We start from the raw sequence: 19324 nt of genomic DNA, 5'->3' as shown, positions 1-19324 counted from the left end.
AATAATGCTGCTATGAAAATGAGTGTACTAATATCTCTTGCGACGTTTTCAATTCTTTTGTTTATATACCCAGAAGTGGGATTGCTGGATCATATGGTAATCTTATTTTTAACTTTTTAAAAATATTTTATTTATTTATTCATGAGATACACAGAGAGAGGGAGAGAGAGGCAGAGACACAGGCAGAGGGAGAAGCAGGCTCCATGCAGGGAGCCCAACATGGGACTCGATCCCAGGTCTCCAGGATCTGACCCTGGGCCAAAGGCAGGCACTAAACCGCTGAGTCACCCAGGGATCCCTTTATTTTTAATTTTTTGAGGAACCACTGTGTTTTTCACATTGAACCATTTATATTTCTACCAACAGTACACAATGGTTACAATTTCTTCACGTCTTCACCAACATTATTTTATGCTTTCATTTTTTTTTTTTAGAATAACCATCCTAATGGGTGTGAGGTGGTCGATTTTATTTTGAACAAAAATTTTAAAGCACTTTCGAAATGATTATGAGATCACAAATATATATCTTTGAAAAGATTTGAGGGAAAAATTATTATTAAATAATCAGGTACTCATGGCTTATAATAAAATTTACAATGACAGCATCAATCCTGAATTTTAAAATTGACAGAAGATGATGAAGTGCTATGAAAACTGTATTTGAGGAACTAAAAGGTATCTCTGAAGAAAACACCACCAATGTCAAAGTTGTGCATAAAGAATCTGAATCAAATTGTTTCATGAAATGTGTAGGTGGAAAAAAGCAGTATTTCTAAATTAATATTTTATGCATATAATTTTAAATATGTACGTGTATCTAAATAAATTATAAGTATACAATTGCCTGTTTTAATTATATCCCCAAAGTTTATATATTTAAATAGGCAAAAAAAATTGACATAAAAGTTAATGTATCCCAAACAGCCAAAAATATGAGATCAACTTATATTGGGGGCCACCTTCTATCCATGTGTACATATCTGATGTTTAATGGTGCTCAACACACTTATGACTTTCTCTCTTTGCAGAAAGAAATGGGAAGCCTGGCACATCCTCTGAGCAGAGATTACAGGTGAATTTGAAAATGACTAGCTAAATTTTTAATGGAAAATAACAGGAAGAAGTCCTACATTAGGCCCTAGGAGTCAGACTGCAAGAATATCACAAACTAATTCCTTTGAGGGGCACAGGATGTCATTATACAATATGTAGAGTAGTGGTGGCCCTGTATAGAAATAGTGGCAGGTTCATGAGAGACCACATCACAAGCCTCTGGGCACAACCAGGCTGGACTGGGCACAAGAAAGAATCAGTTAACCAGACATGGTTCTTTATTCTCCAAGAGCCTATTAACTTTTGAAATAGGTAAAGAAAAAGGTTCCAGAGCTTGCTGGAACCACAGCAAGCTCTGGAAGCAGAGCTTGCAAGAGCATGCTTTAGCAAGCAGAGCATGCTAAAACAAAAACCACACACACAACAGTGAAATAACAAAGAATGTATATGTTTATTCAACGAGCAAGCACTGAGTGCCTACTATATACAAGAGCTTGTGTCAGATGCAAAGAATATGAAGCTACACAGAGCAATGGTGCTGATGTCAGCAATTTCTCTGAGCACTGACTATGTGCTGGGCTTGCTCCTTTATGGTCTGTGAAGCCCTGCATGATCTGGCCCAAGGCTCCATCCTGACTTCATCTGGTATTCTCCACTGGCCTTTCCTCTTCAGCCACACAGCTCTTGGATTCTCTGACCACATCAAGGACATTCCATCCTCAGGGCCTTAGCACCTCCTGGTCCTTCTGCCTGGTGTGCCCTTTCCCAAGACATCTCCAAGACTCAATTCTTACTTCCTTCAGGCCTCTCCTCAAGTGTTACCATGTCAGAGAAAGCTTCCCTCACCACTGTATGTAAAGTAGTACATCCCTTCCCACCTACAGTAGACATGGCGAAGTACCACCTACACCCCCCCTTCAAGGCTGAAGCACTCATTCCCCCAGATGCTGAAGGTGGTGGCAGTTGATAACTCTAAGCTCTCAGCAATCCCTGGTAATTGCCCCTAGCTGAGCAGAAACACTTTCCTAGAGACAGCACATGTGGCTGATCAAAGCAGGGGTATATATGCCCAAATTCCTTGCCCCAGCTGGGGTCAATTCTGAAAGGCTATCTCAGCTTCAGCCCTCCCAGTAGGGTCAGCTGAGGTCCTTTACCTTCCCGTGCCTTTGTGCTCCCACAGCTGTTGATCCTGAGAACACTCACTGATGAGCTCCTGTCATTCTAGTCTCTGTCCCAGAATCTGCTTCCTGGGGAACCAACCTGCCACACTCCCCTCCATCATTCTTTTTCTCCCCACTCTGCTTTATTCTTCAAATAACTTAGCATGCCTGAACTTATTGCATATTTATTTGCTTATGTTTCTCTAGCTTTCTATATGTTAACTACATGAAGGCAAGGACTTTGTGTTGTTCATTGCTGTATCCCTAGAGTAACTAGAATAGCACTTGGCACATAGTAGGTGATCAAGAAATATTTGTTGAATAAGTGGATGGGCAGATGAATTAATATACACTACTAGGAGATACATATTATGGTTGTTGGCATTTTACAGTTTAGGAAATGAAAACTCAGAAAGGTTAAGTATCTTGTCCAAGATCGCAGTGCTTGATGATTGGTGAAGTCAGTAGAAAGACTTATAAATGGGAGATTTCAATAGAATGTAGACAGTAAGATATGTGCATTATGTGCTAAGGAAACTAGAAATAAGCCAAATAAAAAGATACATTGGTGAGGCAAAGTAATTTTTTCTGCATCAAAACTTGGAAAGAATCACAGTGTGAAACTTATTTTTTAAAAAATCAAGCATAAAGAAGCATTTCATCTCTCTCGTGAAGTGGCTAAATATTCTTGATTCCAAGTAAGACCAATCAATGTCCAACCCAGCCCTTAATTCAGACCCGAAGCCATCTGAAAATTGGTATTTCTACTAAATTTTCATTTTTAACTCAAGCATCAGTTACTTGTCATTTAGCTATGATTTGGATCAAAATGGATTAATGGTAAAATTTATGTCATTTCCTATATTCCTGGCTTCCAACGAGGCAGGAGCTCAGTGAGGATAAGAAAGGAGAATAGTCCCTTGTCATACTGAGGATTTCAGTGATACCAACAGCTGATGGATGACAAGTCTATGAAAAATGGATCCTTAAAGAAACCTCTACATTTTGAATATAAAACTCTATCTTTAGCCCGGGTGGCTCAGCGGTTTAGCACCACCTTCAGCCCAGGACCTGATCCTGGAGTCCTGGGATCGAGCCTGCTTCTCCCTCTGCCTGTGTCTTTGCCTCTCTTTCTCTCTGTCTCTCTGTCTCTCATGAATAAATAAATAAAATCTTAAAAAAAAAAAGCCCTCTATCTTTAAATAACTGAAGAGTTGCTTAGAAAAGTTACCAATTATTTGTCTTTTTTTCCATTTCTTAAGAAGATTTTTTTTTAATGCCCTGAGTTCCCGTGACAGAGAGAAGTGATGAAAGCCATACTATTTTTTGGAAGCAAAACAAGGAGCCTTGAGGACCTGAGTGAATAAGATGTTGCAGTGGGGATGGAAATGGGGGTTTGAAAGAAGATTTGGTGTCCTACAGCCAAGAGGCAGTCCTTACTTTCTTTTTCCCAATGAAGAAACAAGTAGCAGTCATTTTGACCCTGTGGGGGATATTTCAAAGATTACAAGTAAAAAAAAATTACAATACAGGAATGTGGAACCATAGAAGAAAATCAAAGAAGAGCACGTGAATTTCGGTGGTTTGCAAAAGGAAAGATAAAGGAAGCAAGGAGATGGAGTGAGCTACACCATAGAGAGAAAAAAAAAATAATAATGCTTTTACAAGCCTATCAAAGGGAATAGAACCACCAGAGGGAAATGTACTACTAAATAAAGGAGGAAGAGATGAGATGAAGAACCAAACTATTACAATACTTAACAGGCCACACTGCAAACTGAAGGCTCCTATGCTCACTAGAAGTGTCTGACATGATATATTTTTCTCTAATTATTGAGATCTCAAGGTTGACCATCAGGGAATTGAATTCAACATGATTAAACTTCGCTTGTTCACCATCTCCTTTCACCACAGGCTGGTTTGGAGCTGAGTTAACTTCAGATTGGGGGCAATGGGTGTGACAGTCTAGAAGTTTCAATACAAAGGTACCAAAGCTCTGCTCTGGTTCCTTCCAGAAGCTACTCCCTTTAGCCCACCTCTCATGTCCACCTTTCCCCATCTACAACCCAGACGGGATTACTCTGGGCCTCCTCCTTATCCTTCCATTTCACAGCTATTTACAGAGTGCCTGGTAAGTGCCATCACTGTGCTGGACCTTGACCCTGCAAAAGTGAACAGAGCAAAGGTACTACCAAACGTGGAATCACATGGAAATAGAGACATTAATCATATGATCTTATCAAGATTACATTGCAAATCATGGTGGATGCCAACAGAGTACTGTGAGTAGGTACCATGAGGGGCTCAATCCAGCCTAGTGGGTCAAGGAAACTTCCCTGAGGAGTTAAAATCCGTGCTTAGAACTGAAGGACAAGTAGTAGGAGTGAATTTGGGAGCCAGGGTGGGGCTTGAAAAGAGATGCCTGGCAGAGGAGGAAACATCCTTTGGAAAGGCCCTGAGGCCAGATGGAATGTGGTACAGGTGAGGGCCACAAGGCTGTGTGAGAAGCAAGGAAGAAATTGACACAATACAGGGCCAGAGAGGTGAATTGAGGGCCACCAAGTTGGGTTTTGTAGGTCATTTGAAAGAATTGTGTCTACTCCAAGAGTGGTCAGCAAGACTTTTAAAGGGGTGGAAAGGGGCTTGACATACCAGATATTTTTATTTATTCCAGTAAGTGGAGCCAGGATCAGATGAGACTCAGTGCAGAATTAAAATGTGGGACTCCCTGTTAAGAACTTCAAGGCTGGGGAGGTGTGGGGAGGATGGGGTAACTGGGTGACAGGCACTGAGGAGGGCACTTAATGGGATGAGCACTGGGTGTTATACTATATGTTGGCAAATTGAATTTAAATTTTAAAAAATGTAAAAAAAAAAAAAAAAAAAAAAAAAAGAACTTCAAGGCTATGACAGCAGAGCATTAAGCCAAGCACGGGGACCTGTTAAGGTCACCCAGGGTGGAGCAGCCCGTGTCCCTGGGTCATTTTGGTCACAGGTAAGTCAGGACAGCTCCGTGACGGGGCTAAGACTCTATGTTAGTCAAGCCTTCTCTCAGCTCCATGAGAAAGCAATGTGGTCCCCTCACTGCATAGTCCAAAATACTATATATAGTTTCATTTCTGGTTTCCAGAGTCTTTTGTTTTGTTTTAAGATTTATTTATTCATGAAAGACACAGAGAGGGAGGCAGAGATATAGGCAAAGAGAGAAGCAGAATCCCTGCAGGGAGCTTGATGTGGGACTTGATCCCAGGACCTCGGGATCACCACCTGAGTAGACGCTCAACCACTGAGCCACCCAGTTGTCCTCTGGTCTTCAGAGCCTTTAACCAGTGAAAAAAAAAGAAGTTTTGCTGAGGTAAACCTGTGAGAAGAGCAATCAAGCTGAATGGGAGACCTGTCTTGAAGTTTTTACAACTCACAGGATGCATCCATCTCTCTCCAGAGCACTGAGCCTCTCTCTCCAGGTCAGAGTCCAGGCTAGGGGGAGGCAAGCGAGGCTCCCTGGAGCAAAATTTAAAGAGGCAATTATTCATAATGTCATGCATATGCAGGATCCATACCTGAGCCTGAAGGCCTCCTACATGCTTTCTGCCCTCAGCCTGGTTGCCTCACACGCCCCCCAGGCAGGGGTCATGACCTTCCACCAGAACCTGTGAGTCTGAAGAGTCTTTGTGAACCAGGAGACACCAAGTCACCCCTTGCTGGGGCTAGACAAAGGCCTGGGGAGTAGAAGTGGCCGTCTTTGGGTTGGGAACACTTTCTGGAATTCAGTGATGTGGAGCAGGCCCCTTGGACAAGTGAGTTTGAGCTAGGTGAAGGCCTGGGGATCCCTTCCTCCCCAGAAGGCCTGTTGGTACATTCTGCACATCGGGGTGACCTGTGTAGGCTCGGCTCAGTTAGAAACAGTTGAGCTGACTTACTTGTCTGGGAATTCAGACAGTCAACTGCTGATAGGAAAACAGCTCCACCTGTGTTAGCTCAGCCTCGTTTCGTCAATGCTGTGTTCATTTCCGTCAAATCTCAACACCACACAGCCTCCCACTCCTTTAAGTGAAGAGAAATGAAAGTGATTCTGTTGATCTTGTCTTTCTTTTTTCATTCCCCTGGCATCTCACCATTCATATCCTCCTACCTTCCTCTGACTTCCACTCACTGTCCCCTCATGTAGGTTCTGCATGCCCCAGCGACCAGTACAAAGCATCGCAGGTGGTCTCAGTGGTCTCATTTGTGCCAAGGGAAGCCCTCTGCTGGTCCCCAAGGGCTGGCTGGGCACACAGAGGACAGCTTCCTAAAGTGCAGACTATCTTCATGAAGTAGTTTGACCCTGAGCCCTGATTTTGTCTTTCTTCTATTTCTTTATCTAGGTTTTTGCTTCCCTTTTGCCTTGAAAAGTACAATTACTCCACAGCGACTGGTTTTACTGATAGAAGATGGAAAGGCCGTTATTAATTTGTCCTCGCGTTAATATACTTCAGTTCTTTTCATCTTTATTACGCATCTATATCTTCCTCAGAGGTCTTGTTTACATAAAACAAGACTCTTGGATGCACAAAGTGCTTAACGAGTCTCAGCACCACCACTACAGAGCAAACGCGGTACACTCACCCTGTATAATTACGAATCATTTGACAGCATTAAAAAATGTCTTCAGCAAATGGTGCCAGGCAGCTTCTTTCTAGATTTTTTTTTATTACTATAAAGATCAGCCATAAACTAAATTATGAGCTTGGTCTATGACATTCTGGCATTAAATTCCAACAGTAAGGGCATATATCTTGAACTGGTACTCAATTACAGGCTCAGATTAACTTGACTCTTCTTCTTCTCACAAGTCCCTCCTTTCCCTCCTCCCTCCTTTCTTGTTTTAACCATTAGTAGATAAATAAGACTTCAGGTTCCTAGGCCCCTCAATTCTACTCACATCCTACTTTCTCACCAAAGATTTCCACTTCAGCAAGACTGCTAGGAGAGCCTGAGCTGCTCATCAGTGGATCTGCCTCTGAGACAGTATCATGAAAAAAGAGCTGGGAGCAAGTAGTTTCAACAATTAGTTACTGAGTACCTACTATGAACTTGTCATGGATTTAAGTGTTGATGAAAACTAAACGTGAGAGCAATTAGTTTTATCTTGGTCAGATGAGAAAGCCTATAGAGTTCAGAAGATATTTGATCTGGGATCTGAAGGATGAATAGGAGTTTGCTAGATAGATAAGGAGGAAGGAGGTGTCAGACATGTCCTTCATGTTAGACAATAAAGACATGGAACTGTGAAAGTACCCCAGGGTTTGGGAGAGGCTTCTGTAGCCTGGTATGATTGATTTATAGGATTTCTAGGGAGGCATGGCTGTATTGAAAGATGAAACTTGGAGTAAGGATGGATGGCTTGTGAAGGGACTTAGGTATATCCAGTAACAAGCTGCTTAGTTACACAGAGGTGACATGACCTCCCTTAGTCTTTGTGAATATAAGCACAGTTTCATGGGAAAATTCAAAGGTGAATAATGCAGGACAATTAATTCTTTCACACAGACATTTTATGAATATCTTCTAGATGCATGGCACTGAACTAGGCACTAAAATGGAACAGAAAAAAATGTGATTCTTGTTCTTCAGGGCTCACAATCTACCTAGGAATACACAGGTACATAAATAACTATAGCCCAAGGCAAAATGAAACAAGGGAGTGATAGAAAATGTATAAAGAAAGCAGGTGGATGGGAGTAGTGAATGCCATCTGGAAAGACTTCAAGAAGGTTGACTTGTGAGAAATGTATGTCTGAGAGGTACAAGGAATCACATAAACCTAGGCCAAGAGCATTCCAGGCAGAAGGAATGACCTAAGCAAAGTGAATTGTGTATGAGAGATCATTTTATGTTCAGGAAAAGTTAGAGTATGGAGGCTGGTTTTGAGAAGAAACATGATGGTAGAAAGATAAGCTGGGCTGAGTTTAGGGAAAGCCTTGAATGCCCTAAAATTCTAGGCTTTATCCATTAGAAAATGGATCTCAATAAAAGGTTACTTAGCAGTGATATTATATCAAAGGCATAGTGTAGGCATATATATTCCATCTTGAGAAACTACTCCTTTTGACTTAGTAATGGCTTCCAGGAATATTGTCTTGAGAAGGATTCTGGGTTCAATGAGGAAGAAATAGATTCATTTATCCATGCAGTTATATAACTAGACTAAAGAGTACTCCTTCTATTTGAATAGTAGAAAAACTCTGGGAAAACAATAGTTTAATTGTCCGTGGGCATATCTCCTTTTTATTCACCTCAATAAGATCTCAGGAATAGTGGAGCAACATTCATCAGACACTTTTATAAGAAAGCAATCCTACCTTAATCAGCTCAACAGAACTGAGACATCATTAGTTAATAATCCTGGCCAAGTCTTTTGAAGTTCAAAAGTACCATAAACACACTACAAATTGTTATTAGTAACAAATGGAGGAGAGACATCTTTCCAGCACCCAACATAAAAGACCAACTAGCAAGTTTGAAGATTCTATTTCTCATTCACTCCAGCTTCTCACGGCATTGTGTCAGCTGATGTTAAGAGCAGCTCTGCCTTTCCTGAATATCTGAGGACATGGAATAAGCAGGGTCGGGTGGCTCTAGAAAACACTGGCATCATTTGCCAAAAACAAAAAGAAAATAACCCAGACCAGCTGGGAAACCTTAGGAGAAGATAATAATGGGACAGAGTCCCAGAATCTTTGAGATGGGAAATTGAGCTGATTGTATTCTAAGGTCTAGATAAGGAGTCCTTAATCAGAGACCAGAGGATCTCCTCTCCTGAAAGGATTTCATGGATGAAATTTGAGGGGAGGAATCTTTGTGCTTGGATGAGAAGTAATTTATATCTTTATTTTCAGTGACCTGTAATTGAATATGGCATTCCCTTTCTTTATGAAGGTAATCAATAAACTATAGTGGCATTAGCGGTACCTGTGATTTTTTTCACTAATAGAAATCAGAGTTATTTTCATGTCATATTTACAGTAGCTGCAGATATCCTAAAATATTGTTTATGGCAATGAATATTTTGAGTTATGGTAGTTAGACTCAGTAATGGATCATGTTAAGTGTTAATAAAGAAGTGCATATATCACTATATCAGAAATGTAATTATATCTATATCTATATGGTCTATTTTTTAGAGCAGTTTTAGGTTCACAGCAAAATTGAACAGAAATTACAGAGTTCCTATATACCGCTGTCTCCTGCCCAACACATACATAGTCTCCCCTACTATCAACATTCCCCACTAGAATAGTACATTTGTTGATACATCATTGAAACTACAGCAACATATCATTGTTATCCAAAGTCTATAGTTTACAGTAGAATTCACTCTTGGTGCTATACACGCTATAAGTTTTGACAAACGTATAATGGCATGTAGCCATCACTACAGTATTATACAAGGTAGTTTTACTTCCCTAAAAATCCCCTGTAATCCTACTATTCATCCCTTCCCACTCCCAAACATATCTGTGGTTTTAATAAATATTTTGATAACTATTTTACTACAATTGTCTTCTTTTTAAAATTCTATGTATTTTATGTCTTTAAAATTTCTGAGAAGGAGTCATTGGCTTCACTAGACTCCCAGAGAAGGTAAGGAGGAAATCAGTTGAAGAGCCCTGTGGTCTTTCTCTCTGTTCCCACGATCTCAGGGGTGGGGTTTCCTCTCTCTTACTCCTCTAGCAAGCAGGCTTTCTTCTATCTCACCCTTGGTAGACCTCCCAAACCTCCTTTTTTTTTTTTTAATTCTTATTTATTTATTCACGAAAGACACAGAGGAGGGCAGAGACATAGAGGGAGAAGCAGGCTCCATGCAGGAAGCTTGATGTGGGACTCGATCCTGGGACTCCAGGATCACGCCCTGAGCCAAAGGCAGATGCTCAACTGCTGAGCCACCCAGGTGTCCCCCATACCTCCTTTTTAATGTAAAGCAGTTTAACTTTGTCCCAGTCATTTTATCTAAACTCGCATACTTTATACTGAGACTGAGGAACTTGTTAGTGATTAGCAAACAACAAATTCTCTGGTTACCAATATCCACTCTCCTTAAAAGCAGTGGGAAGTTAGTTTTTTTCTTTTGTCATATGTTCAAGTTACAAACTAGAGGCTTATTAGATGTCCAGCACTGGAGCAGACCATTGTACACTTTACCAACTCCATGAAGAGTACTGTGAAGAACTCGCAGTTCAAGGGCACCATCTTTCTAATTTCTTCCAAGGATATCTTTGTATCCTTTGTAGAAAGGCACCTGGAAAGTGGTAGCTTGCTCATCCCTTAATTCAGTTCTTCCTCCATCTGGAGCACCCCTTTCCCATCCTACTGGCCTTGTCCTTCTGTCTCATAAGTAACATCCTTTTCTTTTCTTTTCTTTTCTTTTCTTTTCTTTTCTTTTCTTTTTTCTTTTCTTTTCTTTTCTTTTCTTTTCAAGATTTTATTTATTCATTCATGAGAGACACAGAGAGAGGGAGAGAGAGGCAGAGACATAGGCAGAGGGAGATGCAGGCTCCATGCAGGGGGCCCATTGTGGGACTCAATCCCAGGACTCCAGGAGCATGCCCTGAGCTAAAGGCAGACGCTTAACTGCTGAGCCACCCAGGTGTCCCCGTAACATCTTTTCAAGAAGATATTTGTTGGCTAACCCTCCAGGCACCATCTCCTTTCTACTGACCTAACATTTACTATATTGTATTACAATTGTTTAATAATAATGGCTGAGACTTATTAAATATCTATCTACCATATGGCAGGCATTTTTTCTTCATCATCTCAATGGTGTTGTTTTTTTAAAGATTTTATTTATTTATTTGAGAGAGAGAGAGAGTACATATATGTGTGTGGGGTGGAGGTGGGGGTGGGGATGGGGGTGGGAAGCAGAGGGAGAAGCAAAGCAGACTCCATGCTGAGGGAGGCGCCTTACTCAGGGCTCAGTCCAGAACCCTGAGATAATGACATGAGCTGAAGGTAGATGCTTAACCAACTGAGCCACCCAGGCGCTCCTCAACAGGGTTTTTCTTAAATGTTTAACATGTGCTGCATTGTAGTAGCATGTGCTACATGTTATAGTAGTACAAAATCATTATAAATCTGATATTTACAACAGCCTTAATAATTTTATAATCATCCCTAGTTCACAGATGAGGAACATATGACCCAGAAAGATTCCATAATATTTCAAGGATATACAAACTTGATCAGCTTGATTTTAAACTCTATATCAAAATCTGAAATTTGAATATTGAGTATTTTATGACATTAAGGAATTATTGTTAACTGTTCTTTTAGGTATGATGATAGTATGATTTTTTAAGTCCTTAAAAAAGTCCTTTTAGAGATATATTCAAAATATTTATTGATTTAAAAAATCAAATAATACTAAAGTCAGTATACCATATCAGCCTAGGTATTCCATCAGTGCACATCCTCAGGATCACTGTAGTTTAGAAAGAACCTAATCCAATGGCCAGAGCAAGGTCTTTCCCTAATAAGCTTTGTGATCTTGGATGAGTCACATTATTTCTTCCTTTTATAAATGAAGAGGCTTGGCATGATGCTTTCTAGTGCCCCATTCAGACAAGGTAATAGTTATTTGCTTCTGTCCGTAGGACAGTTCATAGTTGGTTCTTTAATGGAGTGTAGACTGTAACCAGAAATGATCCAATCTGCCTAGGTTTAGACATAATCAAGACATCTTATTCTACACCAAAGGCCTTGATAGTCAAATGTCTTATGGCATTTGTATTTATTTTATAAGCAGTAGAATGCTTTCTTCAAATGAGATATTATATAGATACCTAATTCATAAAACCTCTAAAGAGAGTTGCTCTGACTTAAATGACAGCTGAGAATCCCCTAAAATAGCATCTTCTAAAAACTCACTCATCTATGCCACTCAGAAACTGCTTTAATGGTTTATATTTATTTATTAACTTGTCTAACTCTCCTATCATCCAAATAATATGGATACCATTTGAAGATGAGATGAGGAAACGAAGCACAGGGAGATTAAGAAACAAGTCCAGTTTAGGGGTACCTAGGTGGCACAGTTGGTTAAGCATCCAACTCTTGGTTTTGGCTCAGGTTGTGATCATAGGGTCATGAGATTGAGCCCCGAGATGCGCTCTTCATTCAGCAGAGTCTGCTTGAGACTCTCTACTCTTCTCCCTCTGCCCTACCTCTGCTCTCTCTCTCTCTCTAAAATAAGGAAAGGAAGAAGGAAAGAAAGAAGAAAGAAAAGAAAGAAAGAAAGAAAGAAAGAAAGAAAGAAAGAAAGAAAGAAAGAAAGAAAGAAAGAAAGAAAGAAGAAAAAAGAAAAGAAAAGAAAAGAGAAAAGAAAAGAAAAAGAAAAAGAAAAGAAAAGGAAACTTGTCTAGTGTCACGAATATAGAAAGTATATGAGCTGGGATTCAAACCTGGGCAGCTGATTCTAGAACCTATACTATTGCTGCTATACTACATCCCTCTCTAAGTAGTTACATTTATCTTCCATTATAAGTTCTTTGGAAAGGGTAGGGGTATGTAACTTTGTATTCCCAGTGCCCCATCTGGTATCAGTCAAGAATAGGTGTTCAGTAAGCATTTGTAGAATGAATGAAATTTATTGGACACTTTTCAGAGGATAAATCAAAGCTCATTAAACTTTATAGATATGGATGGATAGTAGAGATCAAACTAAATTCTTTATTTTAAAAATTAAAAAACTGAAAATTTAAGTGACTTGCCCAAGACCAGCTAATTAGTAACAGAACCAGAACTAGGTCTCTTGACTTGTAAATCACTACAAGAATCAAAATGATAAAGGGATTGGATTAACCAATGCCTACATCTCTTTCCGTCTTGACGAGATGGAAAAAATCCATACTTTTTCTAATCATGAGGTATTGATCACTAGGAAAGTGGGAAACATTGTCCCAGTCATACTGTAAAGCTGGAAGGAACCCTAAAGGTGGGCTTTGAGGGAGGTTCTTTTGCATTCAAATTACCCTTAAGCTGTACCAGTTGGCAAACCACAAAGTGTCTACTAGCCAATATTATCACTAAAAATATTGCCTATTTCTCTCAGGTTGTCTCTTTCATTTATAGAACTAGGAAACAAGTTATCTCTTTTCCTTAGAGAACTACCTCCTTTGAGGTAGGAGACAACAAACTACAACCTCAGCCCCATTCCAGGCCCAAGAACAATCAAGATATAATTAAAGGGTCTCAATTCAGCATTCAGATGGCTTAGGTCACTATTTATGTCTAGTCCTTTTCTAAGCTGGTTTCAGAAACTGGGCTTCTTGATTTTTGAGACCAAACCCTCACATGTAACCCAATTCTGATTAGACCCATTTTTCCTTTATTGGGCCTAAAATACATTTTTGATAATTGGCTTACTGCAAAATGCAGGAATAGAAAAGACCTGGCTGCATGCTGCCACTCTACTCCCCTCTCCACTTCCGCAGACATCATTAATTGAGTACAGCATTCCTTCCTGTAGATCCTAGAAACAGCCTCAGGATCTTTCTCTGGGAAGCCACCACATTGAAGAGGAAATCTATTTGCCACAGCTTTATTCCTTTAAGGATCTGTCGTTTGCTTCATTCTGGTTCTTCTTCCTGAAGGAACTAGAGTTCTATCAGTTCACAGGTCTCACTGCCTGTCAAATGGCCCTTCTGCTGCTGAGCACTGCCTCCATGCCAAGATCAACCTTACAGAAGACACACAGGTTGTCCTCCTTTCCTGGAAGGATTTTGTAGAGGTCATTTTGGATCAAAGCCAGAGGAGAATATATATCTCATTCAGAACTCAAGGAAAGTTAGAGGTGTGTATGGAGTATAAGAATAAGAAGAACAAGTATTAACTTATTAAAGCCAGAAAAGGAATTTGAAGAAAACCTTAACCAGAAATTTGGGCCCAGCATATAGAAAAAGGGAATTAGAAAGCAGAGGAAAAAAAGACTATGATATAATAGATCAAGTAAATGGATGGGTAGTGAGAATGAGAGAATTATATAATCCATCATACTCTTCTTATTATTGCCAGGAAGCTCAGAGGCAAATTTGCTATCTGATAACTCTACTAGCTGTCGTGAGTAGACTGTCTTGTGCTCATCTCCCCTTGGAGGCTTCATTTTCTGTTTGTTTGAAAAATATGAAGTGTGCTTAAATACACAGACATGATATATGTGTTAATTTTTGTACTTTCCATTTATAATAAGAATGGATCAGTCCCCCTTTGAAAACCCTAACTGAAAGCCCGTAAGACCTTAGACATCCATCTGGGAGGAGAAATTTAAAAGCAGCAAGAAATGAAAGGTAACAAGTCTTCTGTTGACCCTCCTCAGTATAGCTAAACAAGTCTTTGTTGGGTATTGAGTGTGCGTTGAGCTCTGAAATGGATGATGTGAAGGACATAAAATTGAAGAGATGACCTATGTCCTTAAGAAGACTATCCTTAAGAGACTGACTATACAGAAATACAATTGTTTGTAAAACAAACAAACAAAACATCTGACTCATAATGGATATGTAGTGTGAGTGAGAGGTTATCCTAACCCAATGTGGGGCCCAGACCAGCAGCATCTACATCACCTAAGAATTTGTTAGTAATAAAAAATTCTCAGGCCCCACTTTAGGCATACTGAATCAGAAACTCTGGAGTAGGGCCCATGAGTCTATTTTAACAAGCACTCCTGGTTATTCTGTTTTGCTAAAGTTTGAGAAACTCCAACCACAATGTTCTTTGCCATGGATAACTCCACATCACACCCCGCCCCCCATCTTCCTCCCATAGCACTGAGCCAGACTGTGCAACCCTACATAGTCCTGAAGAATAGAATTCAGAATGAAGCCACTTTGCTCAAACTCTACACTAATAGTTCCCTTTACAAAAGTTTTAGACTCCAATATTTAAGCAAGAGGCCTTGTTTAAAATGGCATCAGCTCATGTGAAGATGGCCTATGCATCCTCAAAGAGGTGAATCCATGAATAAAAATGACCAGTTATTGATCATTTCCTATGTGTTAGCTGATCCTCCATCCTTAACACCCTCCATTCCCCCAAAAAAGCCTATAAAGAAAAGAAAATTATCATTCCCAATTTACAGAGAAAAACATGGAAGCTGGGAGCAGCCAAGTAACTTTCCTAAAGCCCAACAGTTTGTAAACGGTAGACTAAGATTTGAACCCAAATCTGACACACTCTGTGCTCTTTGCCACTCACCTTCATTAAACAGATGAGCAATCTTCTGAGAGTGCCTGAGAACATGGAGGCCTGAGTAATATATCAGCCCATCATCATGTTATCAACCTGACCACCGATTTGTTGAACGTCACTTCATCATTAGCCTTTAGTGTTTTGTTTTGTTTTTACTTGAGAAAGGCAAGATTCTGCTACTTACCACCTACATCCCTGTGAGCTGGAATGAATTGAGGTATGTAAAACTTTAGAGAAGTAAGGACGAAAAGTGTGATAAATAGTATTATTACAAGTAGCAATAAATCAGGTAAAGAATGTAATGTGCAAGTTGGAACATAAACTGGAATTAAGCCTTGTAAATATAAAAGAACCCAAGGCATGCAGTTCTTTGAATTCTAACAGTAAAAATGCTTAACCTAAATTTTTGATTAACAAGGCACACAAATAGCCACCTCAGAAAGTCATAATTTGAGAAGGTTGGGGCAGGATAATCAACAGGAACATTTTTGAAAAGGTGGCTAATCTGATGTATATCTTTAATGTTTTTTAGGAAAAATTACAGTAGTAAATTTGACAGTTTACTATATGCCAGTGACAGTTTCTAACTCTTTATATATTATTAATTTATTTACTCTTCACAACAATCTTACAAAGCAAGTCATATTATTATCTCCTATTTTAAAGACAGGGAAACTAAGGAAAAGAGTTTATGCAACTTGTAAGTGGCAAAGCCAGTATGAGAAGTTAGGCAGTCTGGTTCCAGATTGTATAATCTTAACAGCAATGTTATGTACTAGTACTTCTATGTTGATAAGTTACCATTTTTAAAACCTCTTCCTGTTCTCCCATCAGCTTGTTCCATTTAGCTCTCTTCTTTGTGTTTTTTACCATCAGTATCTCTAGCTGGGCTCATGACTCAGAACTCTAGCAGTAGGTCAATGAATGTTGCAATAAATTACAGCAAAACAAAACACCACAATTACCATGATCTTTTCATTCTTTTCCAGTGAAGCCATCTACAAAAGAATGTTAACCAAGCAGGTTTATGTCAAGGAATCTCAAAACAAGAAGTATTTTGCCCTACCACATAGTATAACAAAATGACACTGAGTATCTGTCCTTTTGAGCATGCGCACGCGTGCGCACATACACACACATATATACACACACATATATATACATCACATACATATATATGCAATTGATTTATATCTCAGTTCTTTGTATTCAGTGATGACTATTGCTCTTTGCAACCTCACATGGTTCCTTCCTCTGGCAAGTCTCACTCAATTTCTCTTATCTAAAAACCCTGCCCCAAATTGATGCCCTTCAGATAACTTTCTCAATGTAATTCCATTTCAAAGTATTTTAGAGTTGGACAAATTCTTAGAAGTCAGCTGAATTTTGATCCTATGAAGCCTCAAGAAGGAAACTACTTGTCCAGTGTAACTCAGTGGTTTAGTGCATAGCATGACTCTAAACCCCAGACCTGCCCTAAGGCCTGCTTTCTGGGAAACATCCCTGAATCTGAACAGAAAATCAGCACTGGGCTCTCCAACAGACCCTGTGGCCAGCCCCAGTTTCACCACTTACCAGATTTGTGACCTTAAGAATAATTTAATCAGGCATTACTATCAGAAAGAGATTAGGGGCTCCTGATTGGCTCAGACAGAAGAGCATGTGACTCTTGATCTTGGGGTTGCAAGTTCAAGTCCCATTTTAGGTATAGACATTACTTAAAAATAAAATCTTAAAAAAAAGAGAGAGAGATTAAAATATAGTTACTTGCAAAAGGTATATCTAGAAAAGCTAAAGAAATTCTCTAAAATGCTATATACACTCATAGGTAATATTTATCTTTCCTGATGCATGATAAACATGAAAAAACTAACAATATTCCTATATACAAATAATAGCCAAAATAATAGTGTTTAATTACAATTATAATGTTTAATTAATTTCTTCTCAAATAGCTACCAAAACTATATAAAATACTTACATATTTAGGTAGGGATGTATATACATTACTTATATTTTGAGAGATATTTAATTGGCTTGATGGAGAAATATTTCTGCTTCTAAATGGAAAAATTAAATATATATAAAAAGTACCTGATTCTTCACACACAATATATGTGTATATATGTATCTTTTTTTTTTTCTGAAAACAAGTTTTATTTAAATAAGGGTTTAAATACATTACATAACATTAAAACTGAAGGAAAAAATAAACCAAAAATCAGTCTGTTACTTCACATGGCATTGGGCAGCTGTTGCTAGTAAGTTGCAAGCTCTACAGCTAGCTACATGACGGATACATCAGTTTTAAGTTTGTTCCCTTGTCAAAAGTTTAACTCAGATAGAAGGTTGGCCTCACATTCTGGTGTTTGGACATCGATTAGCTAGGATATGTCTGGTCAAAAAGACCTTGGTGGCAAGTCAGATATCCTATCACACCTCACTATAGGGAAGGTGGCCACTCTAAGCTCTGCCCACCTGGTCCATTGGAGACACCAGGGATCTTTCTTTGACTACCAATGACTCCCTGTAGTAGCACAGCTGCTGGTGCTGTCTTACCCCATCCTGGCCTCTCAGCTTCACTGTGGGCTGTTCAGGTGACATTCTCTTAGGGTGGGGAACTCTGAAAGGGAGAGCGGAGGAGCTTCTGGCCAGACATAGCCATCTGTGATCTTGGGGCTCGGGGCTCTGGGCTGGACCGAAACATCGCTTGTCTGCTTGGTTTCAGGCCGGACACTGCCAGGCGCCTATTGCTTGACCTCTGTTTAAATGAGGGACTTCAAGACTAGACAGAATGGCTCTTTTCAGTTTATTGCATGAAGGAGTTACACTAGTCCAAGTTAAAAGCAGACCCCAAATGGTTACATTATACAAGCTGTGAGGTTTTTAAATTTGTGACAAGGGACAGAAGGGAAATTCTACTCATTGCAAGGAAATCCTCACTTAAGCTTCAGTGAGCCAAAAGCACTTAAAACCCATGAACCCTCAGCTGGTCGTCCTTAGCCAGTCCAATCTCTAGCAGGAACTGGCATATGTTCTTGCGCTGGCCACCCTGTAGCTGAATTACTTCTCCATATTCTGGATGCTCAATTACAGTACCATTGCAGGCAAATTTCTTCTTAAACGCCTTCACTAGTTTCTTTTTATTGTAATCATCAGCAATCCCTTGGACAGTAGTAAGGGTCTTCCTGCCGTTTCTCTGTTTAATTCTTATATGGATATAATCCTCAGTGCCAGCAGGAAGCAGATCATCACCTTTACTTGCATCAGCAAAGGGGTCGAAAGAGTGGAGGTTCTGGATAGCGGACATACGATACGATTCCTTTTGCTCGGTGGAAACAGCCTGCGGGGGGACAGAGCAATTGGGAAGCTAGGGGGCGCGAGGGGGAGGCTGCTGAGTCCTCAGCGGCGGCTCAGTGACTTATATATATGTCTTTAATGCAATCCCAGTCAAAAGCCCAACAAGAGTTTTACTAGCGTTCTGAAAAATTAAAATAAAATTTATGTGGAGGAACAAGTAGGTGAAACTATAAGTAATATTTTCAAAAAGATAAATAGAGATAAAAGACTTTTTATCAGATAGTAAAATATAAAACAAAATCAAAAGTGTGTCAGTTCTACTACAAAACTAGATATACATACTAATGGACCTATACAGGAAGTTTGTTATGTAAGACAAAATAAGAGAGGGAGACAAACCATAAAAGACTCTTAACTACAGGAAACAAACTGGAGGGTTGCTGGTGGGGAGGTAGATGGAGGGATGAGGTAACTAGGTGATGGGCATCAAGGAAGGCACATGATGTAATGAGCACTGGGCGTTACATGAAACTGATGAAGCACTGAACTCTACCTCTGAAACTAATAATACACTATATATTAATT

The 19324-nt window shown here is 39.6% G+C and overlaps 1 protein-coding gene across 16 annotated transcripts in view; it reads right to left on the bottom strand.

The window, feature by feature from the left end:
- Positions 1–19324, bottom strand: part of LOC112671623 (eukaryotic translation initiation factor 1-like) — a 141262-nt gene that overhangs the window by 15321 nt on the left and 106617 nt on the right. For 3 of the 16 annotated variants that reach the window (XM_025465866.3, XM_035709770.2, XM_025465865.2), the window contains one exon: positions 18235–18782. The exons of 10 other annotated variants lie outside the window; for them this stretch is intronic. In XM_025465866.3, the coding sequence (XP_025321651.1) occupies positions 18408–18749 (342 nt within the window). In that variant the 5' untranslated portion in view covers positions 18750–18782 and the 3' untranslated portion in view covers positions 18235–18407. Of the gene's footprint in view, positions 1–5619; positions 5717–6135; positions 6260–18234; positions 18783–19324 lie in introns of those variants that run through there. 3 more of the 16 variants (XR_003143739.3, XR_007407844.1, XR_004811436.2) reach the window with 2 other exon arrangements.

This window comes from Canis lupus, chromosome 32 (genome assembly GCF_003254725.2).
Source record: "Canis lupus dingo isolate Sandy chromosome 32, ASM325472v2, whole genome shotgun sequence".
NCBI classification, from domain to species: Eukaryota; Metazoa; Chordata; class Mammalia; order Carnivora; family Canidae; genus Canis; species Canis lupus.
Note: the sequence above shows the minus strand (reverse complement) of the source record. Positions and strands in the feature narration are given on the sequence as shown.